Source organism: Larimichthys crocea, chromosome XIII, assembly GCF_000972845.2.
Source record: "Larimichthys crocea isolate SSNF chromosome XIII, L_crocea_2.0, whole genome shotgun sequence".
Classification (NCBI taxonomy): Eukaryota; Metazoa; Chordata; class Actinopteri; family Sciaenidae; genus Larimichthys; species Larimichthys crocea.
The window spans coordinates 25550631-25572943 of record NC_040023.1 but is presented as its reverse complement, the minus strand read 5'-3'; the positions used below and the strand labels follow the sequence as shown (position 1 = coordinate 25572943).

The following is a 22313-nucleotide window of genomic DNA, read 5'->3' as shown; positions in this document are numbered from 1 at the left end:
AGTTTTTGCTGGTTTTAAAAGGCACAAACAGCGTTTTACAGCTTCTGGGAGATCCCACTAAAGTGGATCTAATGCACTTTACATTGTCAGACCCAAAACCCAGGGGATGTCTGAAAATATCTGGCTGGGAAAGCTTTTACATAAGAGGAGCCATCATCAGAACACAGCTTAGTTGCACTTGGGTTCATATTTTCTCTGATTAATTTATGTGAACATCTTGTGCAGATGAAAACACTTGGGGCTCTCCCGGTCTACGCTTGCATCTTTAACTGAAGTCTTACATAAGCAAAACTTTTAACTTTGTCCCTGTTCAGTTATTTCCTCCCTTGTAACAAACCTGTCGAATCAAAAACATCACAAGACACCATGTGGCCAGAATTTATCATGCTTTAATAATAAAGATACAAGGACATTTGATGTAAACCACCAGTATTGCACATAGCTCAGGCACATTACAAGTGTCAATTGCTTTGAAGCGTCAACTTATCTCTATGAACAATACACAGGCTGTACCGAATAAAGCTCTACTCCTGGGGAACAAACAAAAAAAATATATATACACACACTTCTTCACAAAACAATAACAATGAACTCACATGAAAGCTTTGGCTGAAGGTTTAAGGTTTCTTTTCGAACAAACAAAAAAAAAAAAACTTGAATTTTCAGAACCCGTCAAACAGAAACTAACATTAAATCTTTCACCTCGAAAAAAAAAATCTTATCCCAACATAAAGAACTTTTTTTTCCCCCCCTTCTCCAAACACAAGGACGACTAGGGACACCACTGGACAATGATAACACATGACCATCTACCCAGATGATCAGCTTATACACATAAATGATATAAATAAATATATAAATAACCCCTGTTAAAAATAATCCTTCAAGTCACCATTTTGCTCTAAATCATGGCAACTGCACAGTGCAAAGTAACAGTGTTGGAACCAAAATAAATGCATTAATATCATCGAGTGTTACCAAAAAAAAAGAAACAAATCTCACAAATACTCTTGAAAAGATGCTTAAGTGCTTTTAGTTCAAGGTTAGGCGTGTGCATGCAGGGTGGAAGCCTTTACACATCTGGCCTGTGAGTGACGTGACGAAGAGAGTGCAATCCCATGACACAACAACCCCTGATGAGAGCAGCAATGTTGTACACCGGAAAGCTTCCGTCCACACCGTGTCGTGAGTACAGCCAGGCTACAGTGGGTAGCACGGGGGCTGCAACTGCGACCAGATCCACCAGGAAGCTGTTGCTCCAGTAACGCTTGTCGACCACATCCATTCTCGGTGACAGACAAGGTTCCTCCTCACCGATGGCAAAGTCCAGCTCCTCCATGAATCGTCGGCTCTCGGCAGGTTCCAAGCAGCACATGCCAGAATCTGTGAGAGAGTCGGGGCTCTCTGGGGGAGCAGGAATGGGCATGATGGGTGAGGGAGGTGTCGAATCGGGGAGAATGGCAGCGGTGGAAGTGGCGGTGGGTAGGTCTGTCAGCCTCTGGACATGGTCAGAGGCTGACAGAACGGTGTCGCCCACTGTTGTTCCATGGAACTTTAGCAGCTGGAGGAACAGAGCCTGCAGGTCTGGAGATATGGGCATTATGTCGGTCTGGATTTCTTTATCTTCTGCATTCTGCTGGGAACGTGTGCTTGGAGAGATGGTGATGGTGGTGGAAACTGCATTTGGTGGATCTTGTGGGGGTTTAGTAGATTCATCAATCAACTGTCCCTCTTCTGACAGTGTAGACACCCCTGGCCCCAACTCTGTCCCTGCTCTCAGCTTACCACTGGAGTCCTGACTGAAATCCACCACAGTAGACATGAAGACCTGCTCCAAAATGTCAGCTCTGTTGGCCATCTCATCGTTGACCAGCAGCCCGCTGTCCGCCATCGCCTCTGCCCCTTGTTCTTCCAGCTCAATCCCTCCCTCTTCATCCCCAACCATCTTCTTCCCACCACCATCGGGACTGTCACAGATGTAGTCCAAGGTGTTTTCGTCTTGGAGGTTGGCACCACTCTGGGCAAGCTCCATGCTTTGCAGCAGGGACTCCAACTTCCTGTTTTGGATGTTGATGTCAATGAAATACTTCTGTATTCCCTTATCCTTCTCCATTAGGCTGCTCTTCATCGTTTCCACCACCTGACGCAGCTGCTTGATCTCTTTACGAGCCTCCTTGAGGGACAGTTGAGCCTCCACCCGGTGACACTCCTCTTCAATCCAGTCTTCCCTCATTCTGCCAAGCTGGGCCTTAAGCTCCTCAATCTCTGTCTCTCTGTTAAAGAAAATCCAGTTACTTAAGGAATGATTTGACAATTTGAAAAATAAGTATGTTATGTTTGTTTTAGAGTTAACATTAAGATAGGAGTGGTATCAATCTCAGTCTAAGTATGAAGCTGTACTAATGTCTAATACAAGCAGCAGGGAAGCTGCAGTGAGTGTAAGAATACTGAGGGGTTGTGATGTGTTAGATATTAACCGGTTTAATTTACAACTTTTGGACTGCTGTTGTTAGCCATGCTAACTCCTGCAGTGTATGCTGTAGTGTAATGTATGACCCCTTCCACTAACCTCTGTAAAGACAGGATGTTCTGGGTTTCAGTGACATTTAAAAAGCGCTGAGGCCTATTTTGTTACTTTGACAGAGACAGGCTGGCTGTTTCTCACAGTTTTTTTGCTAAGCTAATTGGCTGTAGTTTAATATTTAACAGGCAAATAAGTGAGTAGTAGTCGCAAAGCAAATTGTTGTATAATGCATTATATAATGCAGAATAGTTGCTTCGTCATATGTGCAGTGCACATTTTATGCAAGACATGACCAATAGCCTCATGCTGTTTTTTTTTGTTTTGTTTTTTTAAATCTTATGCAATAGCCATTTTCCGGTGGGTTCACAATTCAGAGGATTTTAATGGTTGAGCAGATCTGCAGTGTGCTGGCATTTCGTCACGACCAGGCTTTCACTTTTGTCCCCCTGATAGCACCACTATCATCCTGCCTTAAAACCATAAAAGATACAGTCACAGGAGCTACTGTGCTGCTAAATCTTAACTAACCTGTCATGGACTCTGTTCTCAGACTCCAACAGTTTGGTCTTCAGGTGTCTGATGGCCACTTCTTTCTGCTGTAGAGGGGTGAGATACTGCTCGGGGTTCGGGGGTTTGATGCCATGGTTGTCTCCACAGGAATGGTAGCGGCCCAGTGCAGCTCTTCTGTTGACCAGAGAGACGAGTATGGTGGTTAAAGGCTTTCAGTTTCCAACAAGACATTTGGAAAACAAACCAATTTGACGTTTTAAGTTAAATCGCTCCCCACAGACTGTAATTTGTCTGACAGAGTGCTGTCAGGGCAGATGCTCTCTGAAGCCTGGAATTTCTGTCTGACACAGGATTACTGGCATGTTGACTAAAGGCAAAATGCTGGTTTTAACAAGCAGAGTCGGCAAAGAAGGGAATCACTTTACAAGACAAAAAAAACTTAATCTAGAAGCTAATTGCAGTAGCATTCAAATGCCCTTTTGGTCAGTGTTTTATCAGGCTCAGAAGAAGAACTGATGAAAGGATTCCCCCCTCTTTTCTATATTAGATGAGTGGGTGGATTTGGACAGTATGCAAAGCAGCATGTAAGCGCCTCTCTTCCACTAGCACAATATCCTAGCAACCTGGGATACTTGAGGCTTTGATGCGAGCGCTCCGCATCAAGCCAGAAATAGAAACAGCCCAGCAGAAGGTAGCATGAGAGAGGAAAAGATGTCACATGACACTTAGCCAGGCAGAGGAAATGTCTTAAAGTGACAAGAGTGGAGGGTTACAATGCATTCATGGAAGCTTTAAATAGGAGATAAAGAGGGCAGAGTCTGCTACGGCATGAAAACGTCAAAACGCTGTGGGTTGAATGTTTGTCACTTGTACTGCTGAGAGAGGATTTTTAGGTTAAACCTTTGCAGGGCCCAGCTGCCAACAAACATAAAGTCTAAGATGTAAACCTTCCAAAGAATACGGAGCCTGGAGCACCATGTCAGAAATTCACGGTGGTCCCAAACACGTCTGTGCTTCAGGCTGCTCGGTTCACACATTAATTCTGCCATGATGAAATATTTATGACCCTGTTCTCTTCCCCCAAACTAAGGTGTGTTCATTTTAATCCAGTTACAAGTTGGCTGCAGTCAGGAGGGTCACAGTCTGCTTAGTTAACATTTTCAGACATTTGCTATATTAAATCTTCATTAATCCCAACCACAGCCAAATCATGACCGAGATAATCCCAGACGGGTGCAAGAGAGGAAATGATAAAACAGTCTGAGCTTAATCCAGCCACCCACCCGGACACTCATCATTATTCTGCACATTGCCTGAGCTATAGTTCAAATCTCTCAAGTCTCCCAAATCCCTCTGTCCCTCAAGCAAGGAAGGTTGGACTTCTAATGAATCCAAGTAGTGAAACGTGGAAATCAACTGAGCAAGAACTCTCTCAAATTTAAAAACCATAATCTTTGTTCTGTGATTATTGATAATACATTATATGAAAGCATTGTTTGGTACCTGGAGGTGGGGCTGGAGTTGCAGCTGCTGCTGTTAGTTGATGAGGCAGCTCTGGGAGGAGTCCTGTATGGAGCGTAGAGCTCTGCATCGCGGTTGGCTGTAGGCATCCCAGCTGGTTTAAACACTGGGAGTGGTCTGATGTGGGCGCCACGACTTGATAAAATAAAATAGAATAAAATCAGTGACTTATCCAAAAAAAAGTAGGAGATTTGAATGATTGATGAACACACAAGAAATCAAGTAGACAAATATATTACCACATACCTGCGTGAAGGAGTTTTCTTTCCAGCTGAGCTGAAAGAGAGGCCCCCCTTGGTCTTCAGGCTGCCCGTGCTGCTGGAGGAGCTGAAGTCTGCCTCACTACCTGCAGGGAGAAGCATCGCCGCATTAGCATGCTGCCAGACTCGATACTTCCAGTATACCACAATCAAGATCTCAGTCTTTCAATAAAAGGTTGAATTCATAAGAATTAAAAAAACACTCAAGATTTTTGCTGCCAATACCTTTCCTGGTCTGGTGTGACTAAATGTTTATGGAGTGAGCAAACACTGGCTAATGTTAGTGAACTTTAGATAATCAGGTTGCCGACTTTGACGCCACACCATTTTTTAAGCAGGTCACAGCTCAAGATAAACACCAAAAAAATAACTAGAACAAGTTAGAGTCTCACTTCAAGCCTTAAACATCAGCATTTAGCCTACAATGTATGCACATACACCCTGTTTTCATGGAAACACACTGGGCATTTTGGTCCATTTCTTCTCCTGTTTGTTTATACTAGCCTCCCCTTTAATAAGCACCTTTTCCTATAAAGACCTGTTAGGATAAAGTGCAGAATACAGCAGGACTATCATGTTCCAGTCTCTGTAAGCTGGACTTCCATTAAGTCTCCATGATGGAGGGGGCAATCAGACATCACAGCCTGAAACAGATCTTCTGATACAACAGCTTTCTGTTGGGCCTCTCCCCATAATCTATACCCTAATGTGAGTTTGAAGAGCAGGGCAAACAGATAAACCACTTCATGTGATTATAAATACCATTGACAATTGGCTAATATCCAGTAATTATGTGTAACACAATCAGCTCTGCTCAAATGTTGCAAGATAGACACTGTGGAAAGTCTAAGCACAATACTGAAGCCATGACATCACAGACTGAACTGTTTAAGCAGAAAAATAAATAAATATTGTGTTGAAATGATTCAAGATAAATGTAAAGCCGTACCTGAATAGCATCTTTTGCCATCGAACAAAACCATATTAATGTGTCCAGTGAGACTGTGACAAATAAACTTTAAACTAAGTTCAAAACTAAGTGATTCTCCACCACTTGGTGAGTGAACTAAACTCTGTCCACATTCAATCAGTGTAGTAACCTCCTGCTAATCAACCTAATTGGCTAAGCCCCTGAACCATTTCCTCAGCCAATCAGCTTTCTTCCTCATTTCTACTCATGATTCTCCCCCAGCTTTAAAGAGAGGGAATTTAGACTGGAGTGTGCTGTTTCTAAAATATGTTTAAATAGAGCACAGATGACAAATCACTCTAGTTATTATTCTCCTTTTAGGCAAGCAGCTGCTCCCCAGTCAGTGTTTGCTCCAGTCAACATGCCAGGGAGTCTGCTGGTTGCTGACATGTGACAAATACACAGTTATTGTACTTTGGTCTTTGGGGAAACACTGGCATGCATCAGTATATATATACATGTATATGTATTACTTATATGTATTTAAGTATGCATGTAAAAAAATGTAATGTAGACTCACAAATCAGATTATGTTCATATAGAATAGTCTAGGCCTAAGGTTAAGATTTCAGTGTTGGTGATCCTTCTTGTTGTTGTAATAAAAAACAAACAATAATTTCCATCTTTTTATATGTCTGTATTCTTCTTTACCTCTGGCTTTCAAGGCCGACCTCAGCTCCCTCTTGTGCCTCTGGGTGCTCCGTGGTTCACCGCTCCACTCGGCCATCACCCTCACCCTCTTCACTTTGGTCTTGCGCTCGGGGAGTATCGGCGAGCCGTTGGCACTCTGCTCTGAGCCTGACGGGGTTTTGGAGGGGGACACAGACTGACTAGTGGGGCAGCCGGTGTCATCTATTGTAAACAGGCACACAGACAGTAATAGCCAAGAACAGGCAGCGAGGGGAAGGCAGCGAACACGGACAAGCAATCAGAGCTCAAGGTTCAGCCCGGGCGTTATCTGACTTGTCACCAAAGTAGTTTACACAGTGCACAACACACACTGTGTAGTTCTTAAAGTTAATGGACTGAATTTTTGGTTTGAGCTTGTATAATCTAGCATGCTGTGCTAAAAAAAGAAGGTAAAATATTTAAATCAGATTTAAAGTTTGAAGTCAAGTTTAAAAATCAGAATCAAGTTTAATGGTTTTCATCCAGAGGAATGTTATTAATCCAACACTGCACTTAAAGACAATTTTGAAGTACTTCTACTTTACTTTAATTTAAAAATTTAAAAATGTTCTCTTATTTTCTTAAAAGAAGTGAAAGGAATCTGATATTTTGGTGAGATAATAAAGAGTTTTATAAATTTTATAGAGTAGACGTTTTTCTTGATTTTAAAGTAGTGTTCCCTTATTCTGTCTATATGATGATCATATAAAAATGATAATAGGTGATAAAATGATTTATCAAAGTGCTGTTCTGCATGAGTACCCTTACCTTTTATACTTACTTACTTTTATATACTTACCTTTAACTACATTTTGCTGATAATACTAAAGCTGGTTTAATGCATGACTTTAATCTGTAATGGAATATTTTTGCTTCTGCCATCACTGCTTTCATCACACATACAGACCAAACCATGCAAGAGCATTGCAACAGTGCTTAAAGTATCCGAGGCTGTCCTCAGACTGGAGCTAAACTTCTTACCAGAGCAGAAACTGTTTGTGCTGATGGTTCTTTTGGAATGGTCCGAGCTCATGTCACACTCTTTTCCCTCCTCCTCTGAAAAAGGTGAATCAGACAGAGGCGAGCCTTTGTCCTTTGGTCGAAATGGATGCAGGACCAAACGTGGGATGCGGCTGCGGGGGCTTCCTTTCTCCGAAGACTTCTTTTCCTGTGCAAAGTAACATCTGTCAGAGCTGCAGGCAGGGATGGAACCTCCTACCTTAACTCAGTGTACCTCCTTTTTCAGGATGGCAATATTTTTTAAATTCATTTTACTGAAGTTCATATTGTTAGATGCCTCGTGATGATAACTGTGAGGTCACAGTTTACCCATTTTCTTTCCTGCACTGCTTTCAGAAAAGACACTTCTTTTTGTAAAAGATTAATTCACCACACAGAATTCTCTGACCAGTAGCGATGATAAGACTCACCTCATATTCTTGGAATGGTCCCATTGTGCTTCACGTATGTGTTTTCCCCTGATGAGGGAAAAAGAAAAATCAGGTGAGTCATTTTTTCTGTGGACTGCGTATGTGGCACCGTTTTGACGCGGTGCTCAAACCCTTAACAAACAAGGGCCCTCTGTCTGAACTCTGTTACGCCACTAAATCCCACCCACCACCACACACACACACACACACACATCCTGGCTGCTGGCTGGTACAGATGGCACAACAAGCCCAGAGCCAAACACGACCGTCACATAATGAATTTATAACCTTGTGAATGAAATCCAACACATCACCTCTAAAAATAAACAGCTCAGTACATTTTACATCCAAATGTGTGTTTTAGCAATAAAATGGAGGCATTAAAGAGAAAAACTCAATAGAGAGGATGAGATAACAAAACTAAGAGTCTATAGAGATGCTAGTGGCTTAAGTACAGCAGTAATTTGAGTTATGTCCGCATGCTTACATGCTCATGATGATAATACTAACATCTTACTTCAGCATGTTAGCATACTCACATTTGCCAATCAGGAAGTACAGCTAAGGGTGGTAGGAATATCATTAGCTTTGCAGACAATCACAAACCTTTATAAAATATTGGATACACAGTAAGTTTCAATAAACAACAACAAAAAAGGTCAACCTCCTGTTGGTGCTAGAGGAAAAGTCTGCTGATCACCAAAGTCATGATGGTACATCATCTGGGAACCATGAATGTCCGTACATAATTTTATAGTAATCCATCAAGTACTTGTTGAGATATATTGTTGAATACTTGAAAACTTTAAGCTGCTGCTCACACTACAGGAAAAAGAGAATTAATTTATTATATTAGAATTTATCCTCAAGGGACCTCGAATATGTGTCCTAAATTTAATGACAATTAATCCAAAAGTTGTTGAAATATTTCATTTGAAATCACAAATGTCAACCTCATGATGCCAGGAGAGTGGCAAAGTCTTTGGGATACATCCTCTGGGGACCATAATTGTCTGCGCAAAATTTCAGAAAAGCAGAAGAAGAATTTTCAAAAGTTGTGGACGACCAACAAAGCTATGCTACTTGCAGTAAAAGAGATAAGACAAAAGAAATGTTCTGAAACAAATATATTTAAAATCACTCTGCTTGTGGTTTTAAAAGAGTTCAGAGTGTACACAGACACAGATATACAAAAAGAAACAGTATTACTCTTTTCTTTAAATGAGTTTTGACAAAAAGAAGACTCAGAAGACTATGGTGAAGCACAGTAGTAGATAAATGGCATTCAGCTTCAGTATATCACATTACTAAGCAAAACTTCACTTCTCCTTATCAGACTTCTGTGCCAAAACTGTGGGGCTGCCCGCCAAAAGCTGCAAAAAGCTACTATGGTTGAGACATAATACATCAGTGGTTCCCAACCTGAGGGTCAGGAGCCAGTCAAGAGGTTGGTGGTTTAATCTGAAGAGTCATAAGATAGTGAAAGGAATCATAAAGCTGGATAAAACCTCTTTCTAATATGCAAAATTTAATTTCTGATCATTGCTTTGTTACTTACTGGATAATTTGACCTCTTTCAGGCCTCCAGCTTATTCAATTAAAAGGATCTGGGAGGGGATAATGAACTACTCACAAGTTGTAAACGTGCAAACTGAGGGGTCGCAAGGAGAGTTCATATCAAAAAGGGATAATAGATGATGGAATGATATTATATCTTGATCTAAAAAGTACAGACCAAAGTAGAAATGAACTATTGTCTCATGCTGAACTTTTTTTTCTGTATGTGCACGTTTAAACAAGGAAGAAACTTGTTTTATTGATGATTTGAAGCTAAATAATGCAGAATTTCTTTCATGCTTGAACAGTGACTCTTGCCTGTTGATTTCCTTTCAGTCGTTGCTTAAAGGGGTCAGTTGCGTAAGCGCATACATGTTGTTCTTTTGTACTAGGAATGATGTAATTGACCCCAAGGCCTGCGTGCTGCCGTCACACCAGTGAATCTGAACCTGTCTTTCTTCGTTTCATCAGGGTGGTGACTTTTTTTTTAGATTTTGGCTGATTAAATGTCAGTCTTGCCTTGATCATTGGGGCCTCTCCAAACAATCCTTCATCGATAACAGAATTATATACCACTGGATGACCTAATATATGTCACGTTTCCTTTATAATCAGCCCAGACTCATGCAGAATCTACTCTCTTCAAACTGCCAAGGCCCAAAGAGGATTGCATAAATAGAGCAGAGAGTCATGGGAATCAAAATCCATCTCCTTTTATCAGACACAAAAATAGATTTGCTTTCTGGGTGGCCTATACCTACCGAGCCTACATTTTCACTTTCATTTTAAAGCATCCACAGTATTATCATACCGTAGCAAATGCACAGGCTGCCTGGCACACTGGCAAAGCAGAATCGGGTTATAAGCACCAGGCAGGGCAGAGCAACCAAAGCCGTGCCCTAGCAACAGTCTTAGCAACAGAGGGAAAAGCTAGATGGGACCAATTATGTGTAAATCTGCACAGAGTGTAGGCTTCTACTGTTCATCCTGAGATGCTGTCCTTCACTGAGAAAATATCTACAGTGTGCCGAGGAGGTGTGGGAGTGTTCACCATTCAGCTGCATAGTGTTTTTCTCAGACTGAATGAACATTCTGTCCCTGCGTCAGTGTGTGTGAGCTTAGTGAGCTTCTGTATGCGCTAGAATAGGACTGACTTACATTTCAGCGATTTGGAAAATAAGATTATGGTATATCTTTAATTAATGAGGAATATTTTCTTATGAGGAGTGCAACAGATTCATTTTTTGAAAACTAAGGCAAAGAAAACAAAGTAATGGTAGATGTTAAAAAGCATCTTCAATAAATGCAGAATGATTATGCACAATGGTTAAGTGCAACACCAGAAAAAAGAACAGAGACAAATGAATATGGGCAGAAAGAACTGAATAATTGGGGTGTGGTTGAGAGGAGAGATGGATGACTTTTAAAAATCTATGCAGCTACAATCAGCCAAATGAAAAAACACAGGAGGGAAGTAACATCAAAACATGAAAAATAAAGAGTCAGAAATCAGCTGATGTTCATTCTAACAATGTTTTGGGGTCATCTAATGTTATTTATTCCAGTGCAACATTATCTCCAGCTAATGATCACTCTGTGGCTTGTAACCTGAAACCCTGTGAGGTGTTTGGATACAGAGACACCTGCCCATGCATGCTCTGTGACCTTACTACTTACTGTAGTTTCAGCTTAACTGTGGTGACATTTTGTCCTGAACTATAGTCCCTGTAAAGTAAGATTATACCTTCTTCTGCTTGACTCCAGACAATGTTGATTGGCTACCTACTCAGCGGCAGGCTAAGCACTATCCAAGTTGCAAACACAGGATTTCCAGCTCTCTTAAGCATGTCAAAGAGCCAAGCTAGCTGCATAAGCGACACACAATTCACTCTGAATACTCTAAAACATACAGGTGCCGTGATTTAAGGAAGTAGATGTACTGGGAAAGGAAGACTTGGATAAAATCTGCCAGTGAGATAATGTGCACATGACTGGTAAACAAGTCTTTAATCCTCCACTGAAGCTATTTCCCTTATCCAGATGGCCTAAAACAGCATGGAGTGGGTGTAAATAATAAATTCCCTTAATCCATCCCGGTCTATGTGCGCTCTTTCTCATGCTCATGGACTAATGTGAAGCTGTTTATTGCAGTTTTATATAAACCCATTATATTCGCAGTCCATTTGTTCAGTTCATTGTTAATGAGGTGTTAAGCTGTCATTTTGATGACATGCACACTGATGAACTCCTGATGAAGTTACTGCAGTTTCCAAAGAGCTAAATGAATCATCGATGTCCAAACACTTATTATGCCATGCAAGGGAATACATTTACAGATATCATTCTCTTCTAAGTAACACGTCATTTATAACATCTAAGGAATTCTAAGATTGTCCAGCCTTAAACACCCTTAAACAGTCTGCATCATCACTGCATGATGTCATCACTGAGTAATCACTTTGACTTTCAGTAATCCATCCAGGGGGCATAAAGCATACTGAAACCAAAACCAACATTCAGAAAATAAAAGTGAATCTTCCTGTTGCTGTTCCAGATGTTTATCATGGCTGTACCAGAGAGAAAAACACAGCAAACTGGTGAGCGTGACTACAATCAGTCTCTGTAGCACCATATGGATCCACCTAGGGATGGGTCCCACATGTGACTAAACCCTTCAAAAAGACATAAAATTCTCATAATAAACTAAATTTCAAAGATTTTTTTTCAGCCATCAAATAGAACCACTGCTCTATCCAGGGGACCCCCTCCCCTCGTGTGTTTACATGTTTTCATGCCTTCCTTTGTTTTCCACATTTCACTATTATTGTTTCTAAAGGCTCATAAAATGTCCCTCATACCTCCTGACAATGACAGAATCTCCTCCCACGTTCATTTCAAATGTCTTGTTTCATAATTCATCATGTTTTGTTTGTTGGGTTTTTTGTTGTTTTGTTCCATGTGGCGCCCCCACATGCTTTTCTCAGCCTCTGGAATAAAGGCACGTGAAGTACGACATAAGATGTTTCCTGTGGTGATGTAAACAACCACATTTCATTCATTTTAACCTGTCCACATTTCACCCAGTACCTCCCTAAACATTGAGGATTTTGGATGATTTGACAAAAGAACTTGTAAACAGCTCGTCCTCAGCACCACCTGCTCCCATCCTGCCATGAGTTTCATGTTGTTGTTTTTTTTTAACCTAACTGGTGATCATTGATTGCTTTGAAATCATTTCTCGTGAAATATAAAATAGAAATGAAAGGCTTGCCTGGATGTGTGATGGTGGTTCCTCTCAGAAGGATGCGCGTCGGTCGGTGAAGCACAAAAGGGTCGTTCCTCTGCCGGTGCCAGCCTCCGCTCTGCAGCTGGGATGGGATGTCGGGTGGAGGAGAGATGAGTGCAGACTGAGGACACACACGATTGGACAAGAAGCCACTGACAGTGCACGCACAATATGACTAACATCCCCAAGTGTGTTACATAACGGGCGAGACATTACTTAACCACCTCGAACATATAGAGCCATATGCTGCTGGCAGGTTGGTGTTTAGAAAATGTACGTACTAAAATCTATTCATAATATATAATAATATATAAAATCAGACATTCTGATAATAATATGAGCTCATCGCTCAAATTCATTCATATTGTTGATTTCTTTTTAATGCAGAATCTAAAACATATGCTGCCATCCGTGATTCTTCACAGTTCTTGCATGGATTACTGTAATATAATATGTCCTCAAAAGGTTATGTTTGTGACTGACACAGCTAAAATGCACAGCATGACGTGTGCACGGTGATGTGCATGAGGCTGGACGCAGTCTGTTGACTTCCTCTCAAGTGTCAGAGCGAGTTTGCTCTCCATGGTGCTGAAATCAGGCACGTAGGCACAAGCTCCTGTCCAAATGTACATCCATCTGTATAGAGATTCTGTCATGTAAACATCATCATGAACTGACTCAAGTGAGGAAATGATCGCAGACGGTATATTCAAATGGTGCCATGTATCTCTGTGAAATGACCTGATACGTTGATGTTAATGTCTTGTCTGCTTGCACAGGTGTTTATCATCATCACAAGTGGGTTAAACTGGGTGGTACTCAATCAAGATGTTAGCATGTGACCTGCGAACAGCAGTCAGTCCTCTGATCACTGAGGCCCTCTGCTGGAACAACAAGATGTTGTCCACCATCACATCACTGTGTCCTGAATCACTATAGCATCACTGCAGTTTGTTGTGCTCTGGTGTTCTGTACAGTTCACTGTAGCCTATGCGTTCATGCTGCAAACAATAATCCAAAGGTTTATTTATTACAACTCATAGCCCACCATATGTTCGTTATGAAAATGAACGGTCCAATGTTTTTGTGTTTGATTTTGCTGTCTTGTTTCAGTGTGAGAAATGTATGTGACATGTTTCCCCAGGATGAGGCAAAATAATACACAGCAAATGTCTGTATGTGGCACAATATTATGGCACAGTATAGTTTCTGGCCAGACATTACATGCAGGCTACAACCATGTAGTTTAATGCACTGCTCAGTTTGGAGATTTTTGGCTGTTTTGCCTCCATAACTTGTCTCCTCTCTGACTTTCTCCTAAATTGACCAAAGGTTAGCATGAGATAATACCTCATCTATTTCAACATAATGTGTCAGGAAACCTAAAATAATTTTCTTAATGTAAGTAATCAACTGAAGACGTTTAATTGTGATATCTGTTAGTTAAAAATTTTCACCCTATTCACCTGTAGTGTCTCCAAAGATGATTTTTCTTCTCAGACTCTGAGACACAAATCTTCACATCAGCAGAACTTACAAACGCCAAACCTTCCACTTTGATTCCTGTTTATATTCTGAAGGTGACTTTTTGATGTGTGTGTAATGCATAATTTTCATATTCAAACATAAAAGATTATTAAACTTATAATTCAAAATGGATTGTTTTAATGTAAGTAATGAATTGAGGACGTTCATGTTGATATCTGTTTATTAAATTTTGCATCCTTTTCACATGTAGAGGTCAAGAGTCAGCATCAGTTCAGCTCTCCCTCCCATTTAATGACACATAATACAACAGTTTGAAAATTGAGTAAATGAGTAATATATACATACATACATCTTTGAACCTGTTGGTGGTGCATTCAGGTAACATGGATATAACAGTTTCCTACTTTATTTTTCTCTCAGCATCTGCTACATTTGAACATTTGCATTCTGCTCTGATGTCTCTGACCTTCTGAACTATGAGTTGACCTGCACACAACAGTCAGGGATTATACTGTATATTCACTTCAAATGAATGAAATAAATGAATTATCTTTTGAGATTACAACTCCTTGATTCATCGTTTGACGGAAATGTTTGCGAAACAGTAAAACACAAAATCACTCGTTTGGTTGAAAAATGATAACTCGTGGAAGCGTCTTTGTTCTCTACTGTGACGTTTAAACTGTTAAACATCGACTCATATAACCAGATTTTCCCAGATGACGTGAATGCAACATTTGTCCTCGTTTCTTTATATTACGGGAACATCGGGTTGTAATAAATAGTACTGGCCACTAGAGTCCGCTGGCGTTATTTAAAATGTGTGTGTTGCATTTGAATTGCTCCTCATGAAGTGTTGCAGAGTGTGTTAGGTTTACTGCATCACACCTCGAGGTTACATTGAAATGCACGGGACCTCTGCCCTCAGCTCATTCAGACATGTTCCTGTGAGACGAGCTGATTCTTCACCTCCTCAAACACTCAGCACTAAATCAGATACCGGAATTTCATCTGCCTTGTCCTGTTATTCATTACACATCATTTAAACTATTTTACTAAATGATGAATGTGGATTTAATTTGAAAAGCACACGATTGTAAAAATATATATTTTAAAGTGTCTCTGCTTTTTGATCACCTTGTGCACACAGTGTTCTCAGCCCTATCTGTCTAATCTAATCTAATCTGATCTGACGTGTCCTTGGAAGCTTTCAGGCTCTCCAGACTTTGTGATAAGGAGTGCTTTAACTCTGCTTCTTTATAAACTGGATCTACTTTGGTCAACTTTATAAACTTGGTAGTAGTAGCTCTGTGCTGCTTGATATTAAAGTCTAAGCTTGTGGTTAAAGTAAGTAATTGAGGAAGGAGCAAAACTGAGAATAGGTTAATGCACTCGATAATTAATATCATAATTTAAGTTACTATCATCCAAAATAAAGCAGATCATTAATCTCTATGGACAGTTTAAACTGCAATTGGCTGCTTAAACACCACCGGCAAAAACTTTCCCACACGGACTCTCGTGTCTGTATCTTGTGGCAGTCCGTTGGCTCTATAGCGCGCATCTGTTTGCAGGTCTGTGACATGAAGTTGTTTGGGAAGCCCTGCGCTGAGCGACCATGTGGGCGTGTTTCTCTCGGCCCAACAGTCTTCGCTCTTGTGTGGAGTCCAGAGCGCAAAACGCACTTCTTCTGGTGCGACCGGAGAGCGCAAAAGTAGCAGCTCTCCGACCCTGACGCGCACACCATCTCCGACTCCCGTGGCACCCACGAAACCAACTTCACTGAGCGGGAAGAAAAAGAGAGTTTCTTAACATCTCCCGGTGACTCCTCCAGCCATGGACGCATCTCGACTCGTAACGCTATATCTGGGCCTGCTCCTTGTTTTCATTGGGAATATACCGTGTTTCCAGTCTGCTGCTATCATCTCTCCCTCTGCTCCGAGGAGGAACAGGGGAGCCAGGATCTCTCATCAGGACGGACAAAGGTCATCCAAATTCCTAAAAGACATTTTCGCGTCTTCGCATCCCCACAAAGAAGACCCAAAGGACGCTATTGTGCCGCATGAATACATGCTCTCTATATACAGGACATACTCGGCTGCAGAGAAGCTCGGACTAAACGCAAGCTTTTTCCGCTCCTCTAAATCTGCCAACACCATAACAAGTTTTGTGGACAGAGGAACAGGTTGGTTTCAGTCCGCTGCCAGCTCTATCAGCTCAGTCTTGCATAATTTTATGGCACAGTTTTTTTTTTTTCCTCAACTGACTGCTCTAATATTATTATCTTGTGTAGGTCTTAATAAAAATGCGGCTAAAGACAAAAGTAATGCTTAAAACGTTCAGAAAAACAAGCTCGTAGCGGGAGTTTTAGATTGGGTAAAATAATGCGCAAATGCGCTTTTACGCGCAGAAAATATGAATGAATCATAAGAATAAGTGTTAAAGAAAAGCAAAGCATTGAAGCTACAAAGTTATATGTTGTTCATGGGCAGTTTCGTGGTTGTATTTGGATCTGTTTGGCACACAGCCGACGAAACACGTAACTTTTTCCGAGTATTACGTTATATTACACTTAAATTAACCTCTGGGTAACACGACAATAAAACACTAATTAAGGCGCTCTCTAAATGAAGGCTGTAAATCACTGTCAGTGCGGGCTGCGGCAAAAACTATTATGCTCCCAGCTTCCAGAAGGAAACTTTTTTTTTCTGTTTTTTCTGCGCTCGATTTTTTCATTCAATCTCCAAACTCAAACAACGTGAAACACGCGTGAACATTTAGAAATCAAACAAAATTTAACCCCCCTCCCCAAATCCGTAACGTATTAACAACGTTGCCACTTGTGTTGCCCTGCAGTTTGGCCCACTTGTGCTGACAAAGGGAGCTGGGGGTACCACGGCAGAGCGGGTCGGTGTGAGAAGCAGGTGTCTGGGTCAGTTAAACATGTGTAACCAAGTGATTTGACCAGCCTGCGAGGACAAATACAATCTGATAAACACAAACACATCCAACACACACAAGAGGACATAAGCCGAGTTAATCTTTGCAGGAGAAATAAAAGCTGTCTTTGTTTGCGTTCCCTCCTGTCTCAAACACTCCGAGCCACAGCTCTCGGACGCGGATTGCGCGCTGCAAAAAATATCCATCAGTACAGAGTAATTTGGTCCAGATTCGGCTGCTTCAATCATATTCTGTATCTGCCTACTTGTTGATGCGCAGCTGCAATAATTTGTAGCTAATCAAACTTATTTTCTTAAGACTTATGTTGTATGAAATGTTATTTTTTTAATTTGCTACTTTTTTTTTCTTCCTAAAAATGAACCCAGCTGTATTAAAATGAATAGCTGCTCCCTCACACAAAATGCTCGTTTTCAGACAAAAGAGGACGTTTCATGAATAGATAAGCTAAGAGGCTCGTCCGTGTGGCCATTTCTTGCAGTGTGAGCTGATTTGATAGGAAAAACGCCTCACTTTCTCCTGTGATTTTGATGTGATGTGTCACTGGCTCTGACCCCGAGCTGGACCCTCTGAGAGCTGCTTGGCATCGAACGGCTGATTGGAGTATTTGAACTCGGTGATCTAATTGAGTGTTCATGTCATAACATATCAAACACTGTCTATTCTCCCATAATGACCCAGCTCGGCCACGATGGGCACATCACCAAAAAACGACGAGAATGGTGGGAGAAAAAAAATTGAAAGAGCACTTCCTCCGCTGTGAAGTGGTTCGTATTTTTACTGCGGAACCTCCCTTTGCGACCGCCACTTTAATTACGGAAAATTATTTTTCTTCCCGTTCCTTCAGCTCAAGCGCATTTGGTTTCTTTTGGGATTCCTCCCAGCGTCCCCTAAGTGTTGCATTGCATTAACCTGCAGAATGAACCCTCAGCTGGGAGTTTTCGTTATTCAAATGTCCTCAATCACGAGAGAAATACACACGGGGGCAGCTTCTGACGCGTAAAAGTTGTGCGTCTTTTACGCATTATTCATCCATGCAGAGACAGGTTTTACTGACTACACCCAATGATCTACGGCCTCTTTGACGTTCACACTTTTGTAGGTAAATGAAATGTGCTTATAAAAGCAGGCGGGGTGTTTCCTGGAGGTCAGAAAAGGCAAGATCAGAAAAGTATAACCCGAATCTGAAAATTACTTTTGGCACTTGGGGTAACTCATTAAAGCGCAGATGGTGCAGCCCGGCCTCTCTCTCTCTCTCTCTCTCTCTCTCTCTCTCTCTAAACAGAGGCATAGATGACAAAAACATGTTTTGCATTTGTTCAAATACAAGCAACAAGGTCAAACAAAAGTGCACAGGATGCCGCTTTAACCGAGCAGTAAAATCCACCACCGCATTCTCTCCAATTATCCACCGTCAAACATCTTACGCGTAATGGAAAAAATTGGCTTTTTTCACACAATAATGATATTAAAAAAACTTTGTTGTTTTTTTTTAAACTGTCAACACGAATATCTCTCAATAATTCCGACAGGCTTTTCAGTCAGTCAGTCAGTCAGTCAGTCAGCCCCGTGCAGGCGCGCTTTAAGGGGAATGTTGTCGTTGGCAGGATGAGATGAAATATAAGAGGGGAAGTGCTTTAATGAGGAAGTTGGGAATTCAGAACTGTTAATTATTTGGTGAACTTGTATTCGATTTGTTTGAGGTCTTATAAAAAAAGAAAAAAGAACCCTAATGCAGACCATACGCGCAAAGTCACTGAAACGAGCACAAGGTTTCAATCTGCTTTTACTGTTTGACTCGGCAGGGTTCACGGAGGGAAACTGACAACTAGATTCAAATATCTCTTTGGGACAAGTTTTACAAATTATATCACAGGGGCGTTTGGGTGTTTGCATGTCACTTGTATTTTTTAAAAAACACCCTAAGATATTAATCAGCTGAGGCAACGTGCTTTTATTTATTTTTTTATCACAAATTCTTCCCAACAGACAATTAAATTCCACGTTTAGGCTTCAAATCTTTTATTTTTAAGTAAGTGGGAAATGTTTGACATTTTAAAGAAAGTTATTGCTCTGTCATCCCAAAACAAATCAACCTGCTTTAAGAATTTTCTTGGACTTAATGTTATTTTCGCCCCGAATTTACGCAAACCACCAAAAGTGGCTGCAAGGAAAGTGTGAAGAAGAAAAAATGCAAGAAAGAAAACTATTTTCCTCATTCTCATTTGCTGCATTCTTTCAGTTTTTCATAAGAAAAAAAAAGATATGAACGGAAAACTGTACTTTTATTTGGAGTCAAATCAAGATAAATGCCACTTTATCTATCGTTTAACTGCCTGATAACATACTGTTCAACATAAATGACTCTGATCCAAAATTTAAAAAAACTGAAATAACTCGGAGAGGCTGAATTTAAACGCAGACATCGATGGCCTTGATGGAATAGTCGCAGGCCTCCTGGGTCTCCAGCAGGGAATAATGCATTAATTGTGTATTGTTCACTTGAGTGTACAGTATGTCGCCTTTGGTCCGTTGTGTCTGGCAGCACCCAGGGGCCTTCACATCACTAGGCCCCTTGTTTTTTTCTCTTTCTTTATTACAACTCTGCAAGAGTTCCCAAAGCAAGCAGCAAACTAACCACATTTCTGATGTTGTGACTGCTGCGTAGATTTAAGACCTTCAGAGACTGTGAAGAAGGAAAAGTTTACTTCCACTCTGTCAGGGAGCTGGAAATGAATAATCAATCTGTCATCAAGTGAAATGAAAGCAGAACTATTTTCATTAGAACATGCTGGCTTTGATTAAATCTGGCATTGCATTTTCCATAGATTTGATTGGATTATTGTCACTGTGATCTCAAGAAACGAATTTTGGCCCTATCGTGACAAGAGATTATTGGATAAAATACATTAAATATACATTTCTTTTTGAAGAAGTGACATGGAGATTGTGTGCTTTGCATCACAGTTTCATTTCAAATTGCTCAAGTGCAACAAATCTGCATGAAATGAAATGAAGAAACTTGAGCCACAACAATTTTGGGGAGGAAACCTTCAAGCAGGCTTTGTAAACCTAACCCACATTTAGCCTTTTGGCTTCAAAGAAGAGGCACAATATTTTATTATCAAGAAAATGATGTGAGAACTGGATGAAATCAATGAGATTTAGGGGAAAATTGTGCTCAGACAGCTTTATAAGTGGAATATAGTCATGGGTTGATGCTGGATAAGCAGGGAAGTATTTTATGTTATTTATTTATTTATTTTTTTTACCATTAATACCAATAATAAACGTGTTGTTAACTGGAGTTTTTTCCCCAAACCGAGGACTGAAAAACAAGGGAGAGAGAGAGAGAGAGAGAGAGAGAGAGAGAGAGAGAGAGAGAGAGAGAGAAGGCCTCTGTGGGAGAATGTGTCCCCCCCTTCCCTCCCTTCCTCCCTCCCTCTGAACACTGTACACCCTAAGTGAATCTGACTGCAATTATTTTCTTCTTTTATCCTTGCAGACGATCTTTTGCACTCTCCTCTGCGAAGACAAAAGTATCTGTTTGATGTCTCAACCCTTTCAGACAAAGAGGAGCTGGTCGGGGCGGAATTAAGGATATTTAGGAGAGCGCCCGGGGATTTGCAGACATCCCTGCAGACGACGGGTCTGTACGACATCCAGGTCTACCCCTGCCGTTCGGACAGACTGCTGGACTCCAGGTCTCTAGACCCACTGGACTCCACTAAGGCCGGATGGGAGGTTTTGGACGTGTGGGAAATGTTTAAAGCACACCAGCACCATTACCATCACCCCCATCAACATCACCAGGGGAATCAGCAGCTCTGCTTCCAGCTCCGCGTCACTCTCAGCAAATCAGACACCGAGGTGGACCTGAGGCAGCTGGGGCTCGACAGGAGCGGACGGCCCCAGCGGGAGAAGGCCATCCTGGTGGTTTACACCCGTTCCAGGAAGAGGGAGAACCTGTTCAACGAGATGAAGGAGAAGATCAAGTCGCGGAGGTCGGTCGGCGAGAGGGAGGAGGAGGCGGTGGTGAAGGCGGCCTCCGCGGAGGAGGGGGTGTCGCTGAGGGCGGTTAAAGGAGAGGGGCCCCGGCGGCGGAGGAGGACCGCGCTGAGCAGCCGGCACGGGAAGAGACACGGGAAGAAATCCAAATCCAGGTGCAGCAAAAAGGCGCTGCATGTGAATTTCAAAGAGCTGGGCTGGGACGACTGGATCATCGCGCCCCTGGATTACGAGGCGTACCACTGCGAGGGGGTGTGTGACTTCCCCCTGAGGTCGCACCTCGAGCCGACCAACCACGCCATCATACAGACGCTCATGAACTCCATGGACCCCAACAGCACCCCGCCCAGCTGCTGCGTCCCCACCAAACTCAGCCCCATCAGCATCCTGTACATAGACTCAGGCAATAACGTGGTGTACAAACAGTACGAGGACATGGTGGTGGAGCAGTGTGGGTGCAGGTAGCGGCTCTTATTCACAAAATAACAAACTACAAAAAACAGAAAAAAATAATCAAAGATGAGTCTTGATGGGTCCCAGGTTGAAGATATAAAGTCCTCACAGGTCTGAAATGCTTTGACGCATGACGCGCCTTGTCTTTATTCAAAAGGGATGCACACAAAGGCGATATCTGCTATTTATTCAGACTCAGTACAGCCACAGTAATTCACACTCTCTGCCTTAAAGTGTTACGCCTTCATTCCAACCCGTGCAACAAGTCATCACTCATCAAAACAGACTTTTGTTTCCCAGAGAGTGAGACGTGTCCATGTGGCACAAGGAATGGGTACAAGGCGAGACTGAGTCTGACTGTGCACCTGTTCGTGCCGAGAGGACCGGACTGTGGGCTTCTGCCTGTCAGAGCTTTGTTGCAGCTCTGCCGTGTGTGATCCTGCCAACCAGGCCGGACTCTTTTGGGTATGTGCATCCAGGCCGTAATTGCCACTGTCCAGCTGGAGTCATTACAGGCCAGAGCAAGTGCCTGTTTCTAAAAAAAAAAAAAAAAGAAAAAGAAAAAGAAAAAGAAAAAAGGGTGGGGGGGTTAGACACACATATACACGCACACACACACATACACAGACACACTGGGCTGAGGAGAGGAGACGAGATGGTGGTGGTGATGCCTTTAAGA

General features: G+C 41.8%; 2 protein-coding genes across 4 annotated transcripts; one reads left to right on the top strand and one right to left on the bottom strand.

The window, feature by feature from the left end:
• Nucleotides 1-369: 369 nt before the first annotated feature.
• On the bottom strand, nucleotides 370-12860 carry sybu (syntabulin (syntaxin-interacting)). Of its 3 annotated transcripts, none has more exons than XM_010747110.3 (8): nucleotides 12713-12860; nucleotides 7885-7932; nucleotides 7436-7622; nucleotides 6437-6637; nucleotides 4802-4901; nucleotides 4538-4690; nucleotides 3053-3208; nucleotides 370-2273 (listed from the first exon to the last, which is right to left on the bottom strand). In XM_010747110.3, exons 2-8 carry the CDS (start codon nucleotides 7906-7908, stop codon nucleotides 1073-1075), a joined length of 2022 nt encoding a protein of 673 aa, XP_010745412.2. In that variant the 5' UTR covers nucleotides 7909-7932; nucleotides 12713-12860; the 3' UTR covers nucleotides 370-1072. The 3 variants fall into 3 exon arrangements, with proteins under 3 accessions (XP_010745412.2, XP_019124736.1, XP_027142535.1); XM_019269191.2 differs by having other exon boundaries at nucleotides 6437-6583; nucleotides 12713-12859; XM_027286734.1 differs by lacking the exons at nucleotides 6437-6637; nucleotides 7436-7622; nucleotides 7885-7932; nucleotides 12713-12860 and adding an exon at nucleotides 5765-5915.
• A 3042-nt stretch (nucleotides 12861-15902) lies between these two features.
• On the top strand, nucleotides 15903-22187 carry gdf6a (growth differentiation factor 6a). The gene is made up of 2 exons (XM_010747111.3): nucleotides 15903-16400; nucleotides 20679-22187. The coding sequence occupies exons 1-2, from the start codon at nucleotides 16052-16054 to the stop codon at nucleotides 21644-21646; spliced, it is 1317 nt and encodes a 438-aa protein (XP_010745413.1). The 5' UTR covers nucleotides 15903-16051; the 3' UTR covers nucleotides 21647-22187.
• The last annotated feature ends 126 nt before the right edge of the window (nucleotides 22188-22313 follow it).

What these genes read in the sequence shown, in the direction of transcription:
- sybu (XM_010747110.3), bottom strand. Translation starts at nt 7,908, where the DNA reads ATGGGACCATTCCAAGAATATGAG. An exon ending in GTCGGCCTTGAAAGCCAGAG is followed by an intron (nt 4,902 to 6,436) that starts GTAAAGAAGAAT and finishes TTCTCCCTGCAG; the next exon opens with GTAGTGAGGCAGACTTCAGC. An exon ending in AACTCCAGCCCCACCTCCAG is followed by an intron (nt 3,209 to 4,537) that starts GTACCAAACAAT and finishes TCTGGTCAACAG; the next exon opens with AAGAGCTGCACTGGGCCGCT.
- gdf6a (XM_010747111.3), top strand. Translation starts at nt 16,052, where the DNA reads ATGGACGCATCTCGACTCGTAACGCTATATCTGGGCCTGCTCCTTGTT. An exon ending in TTTTGTGGACAGAGGAACAG is followed by an intron (nt 16,401 to 20,678) that starts GTTGGTTTCAGT and finishes TTATCCTTGCAG; the next exon opens with ACGATCTTTTGCACTCTCCT.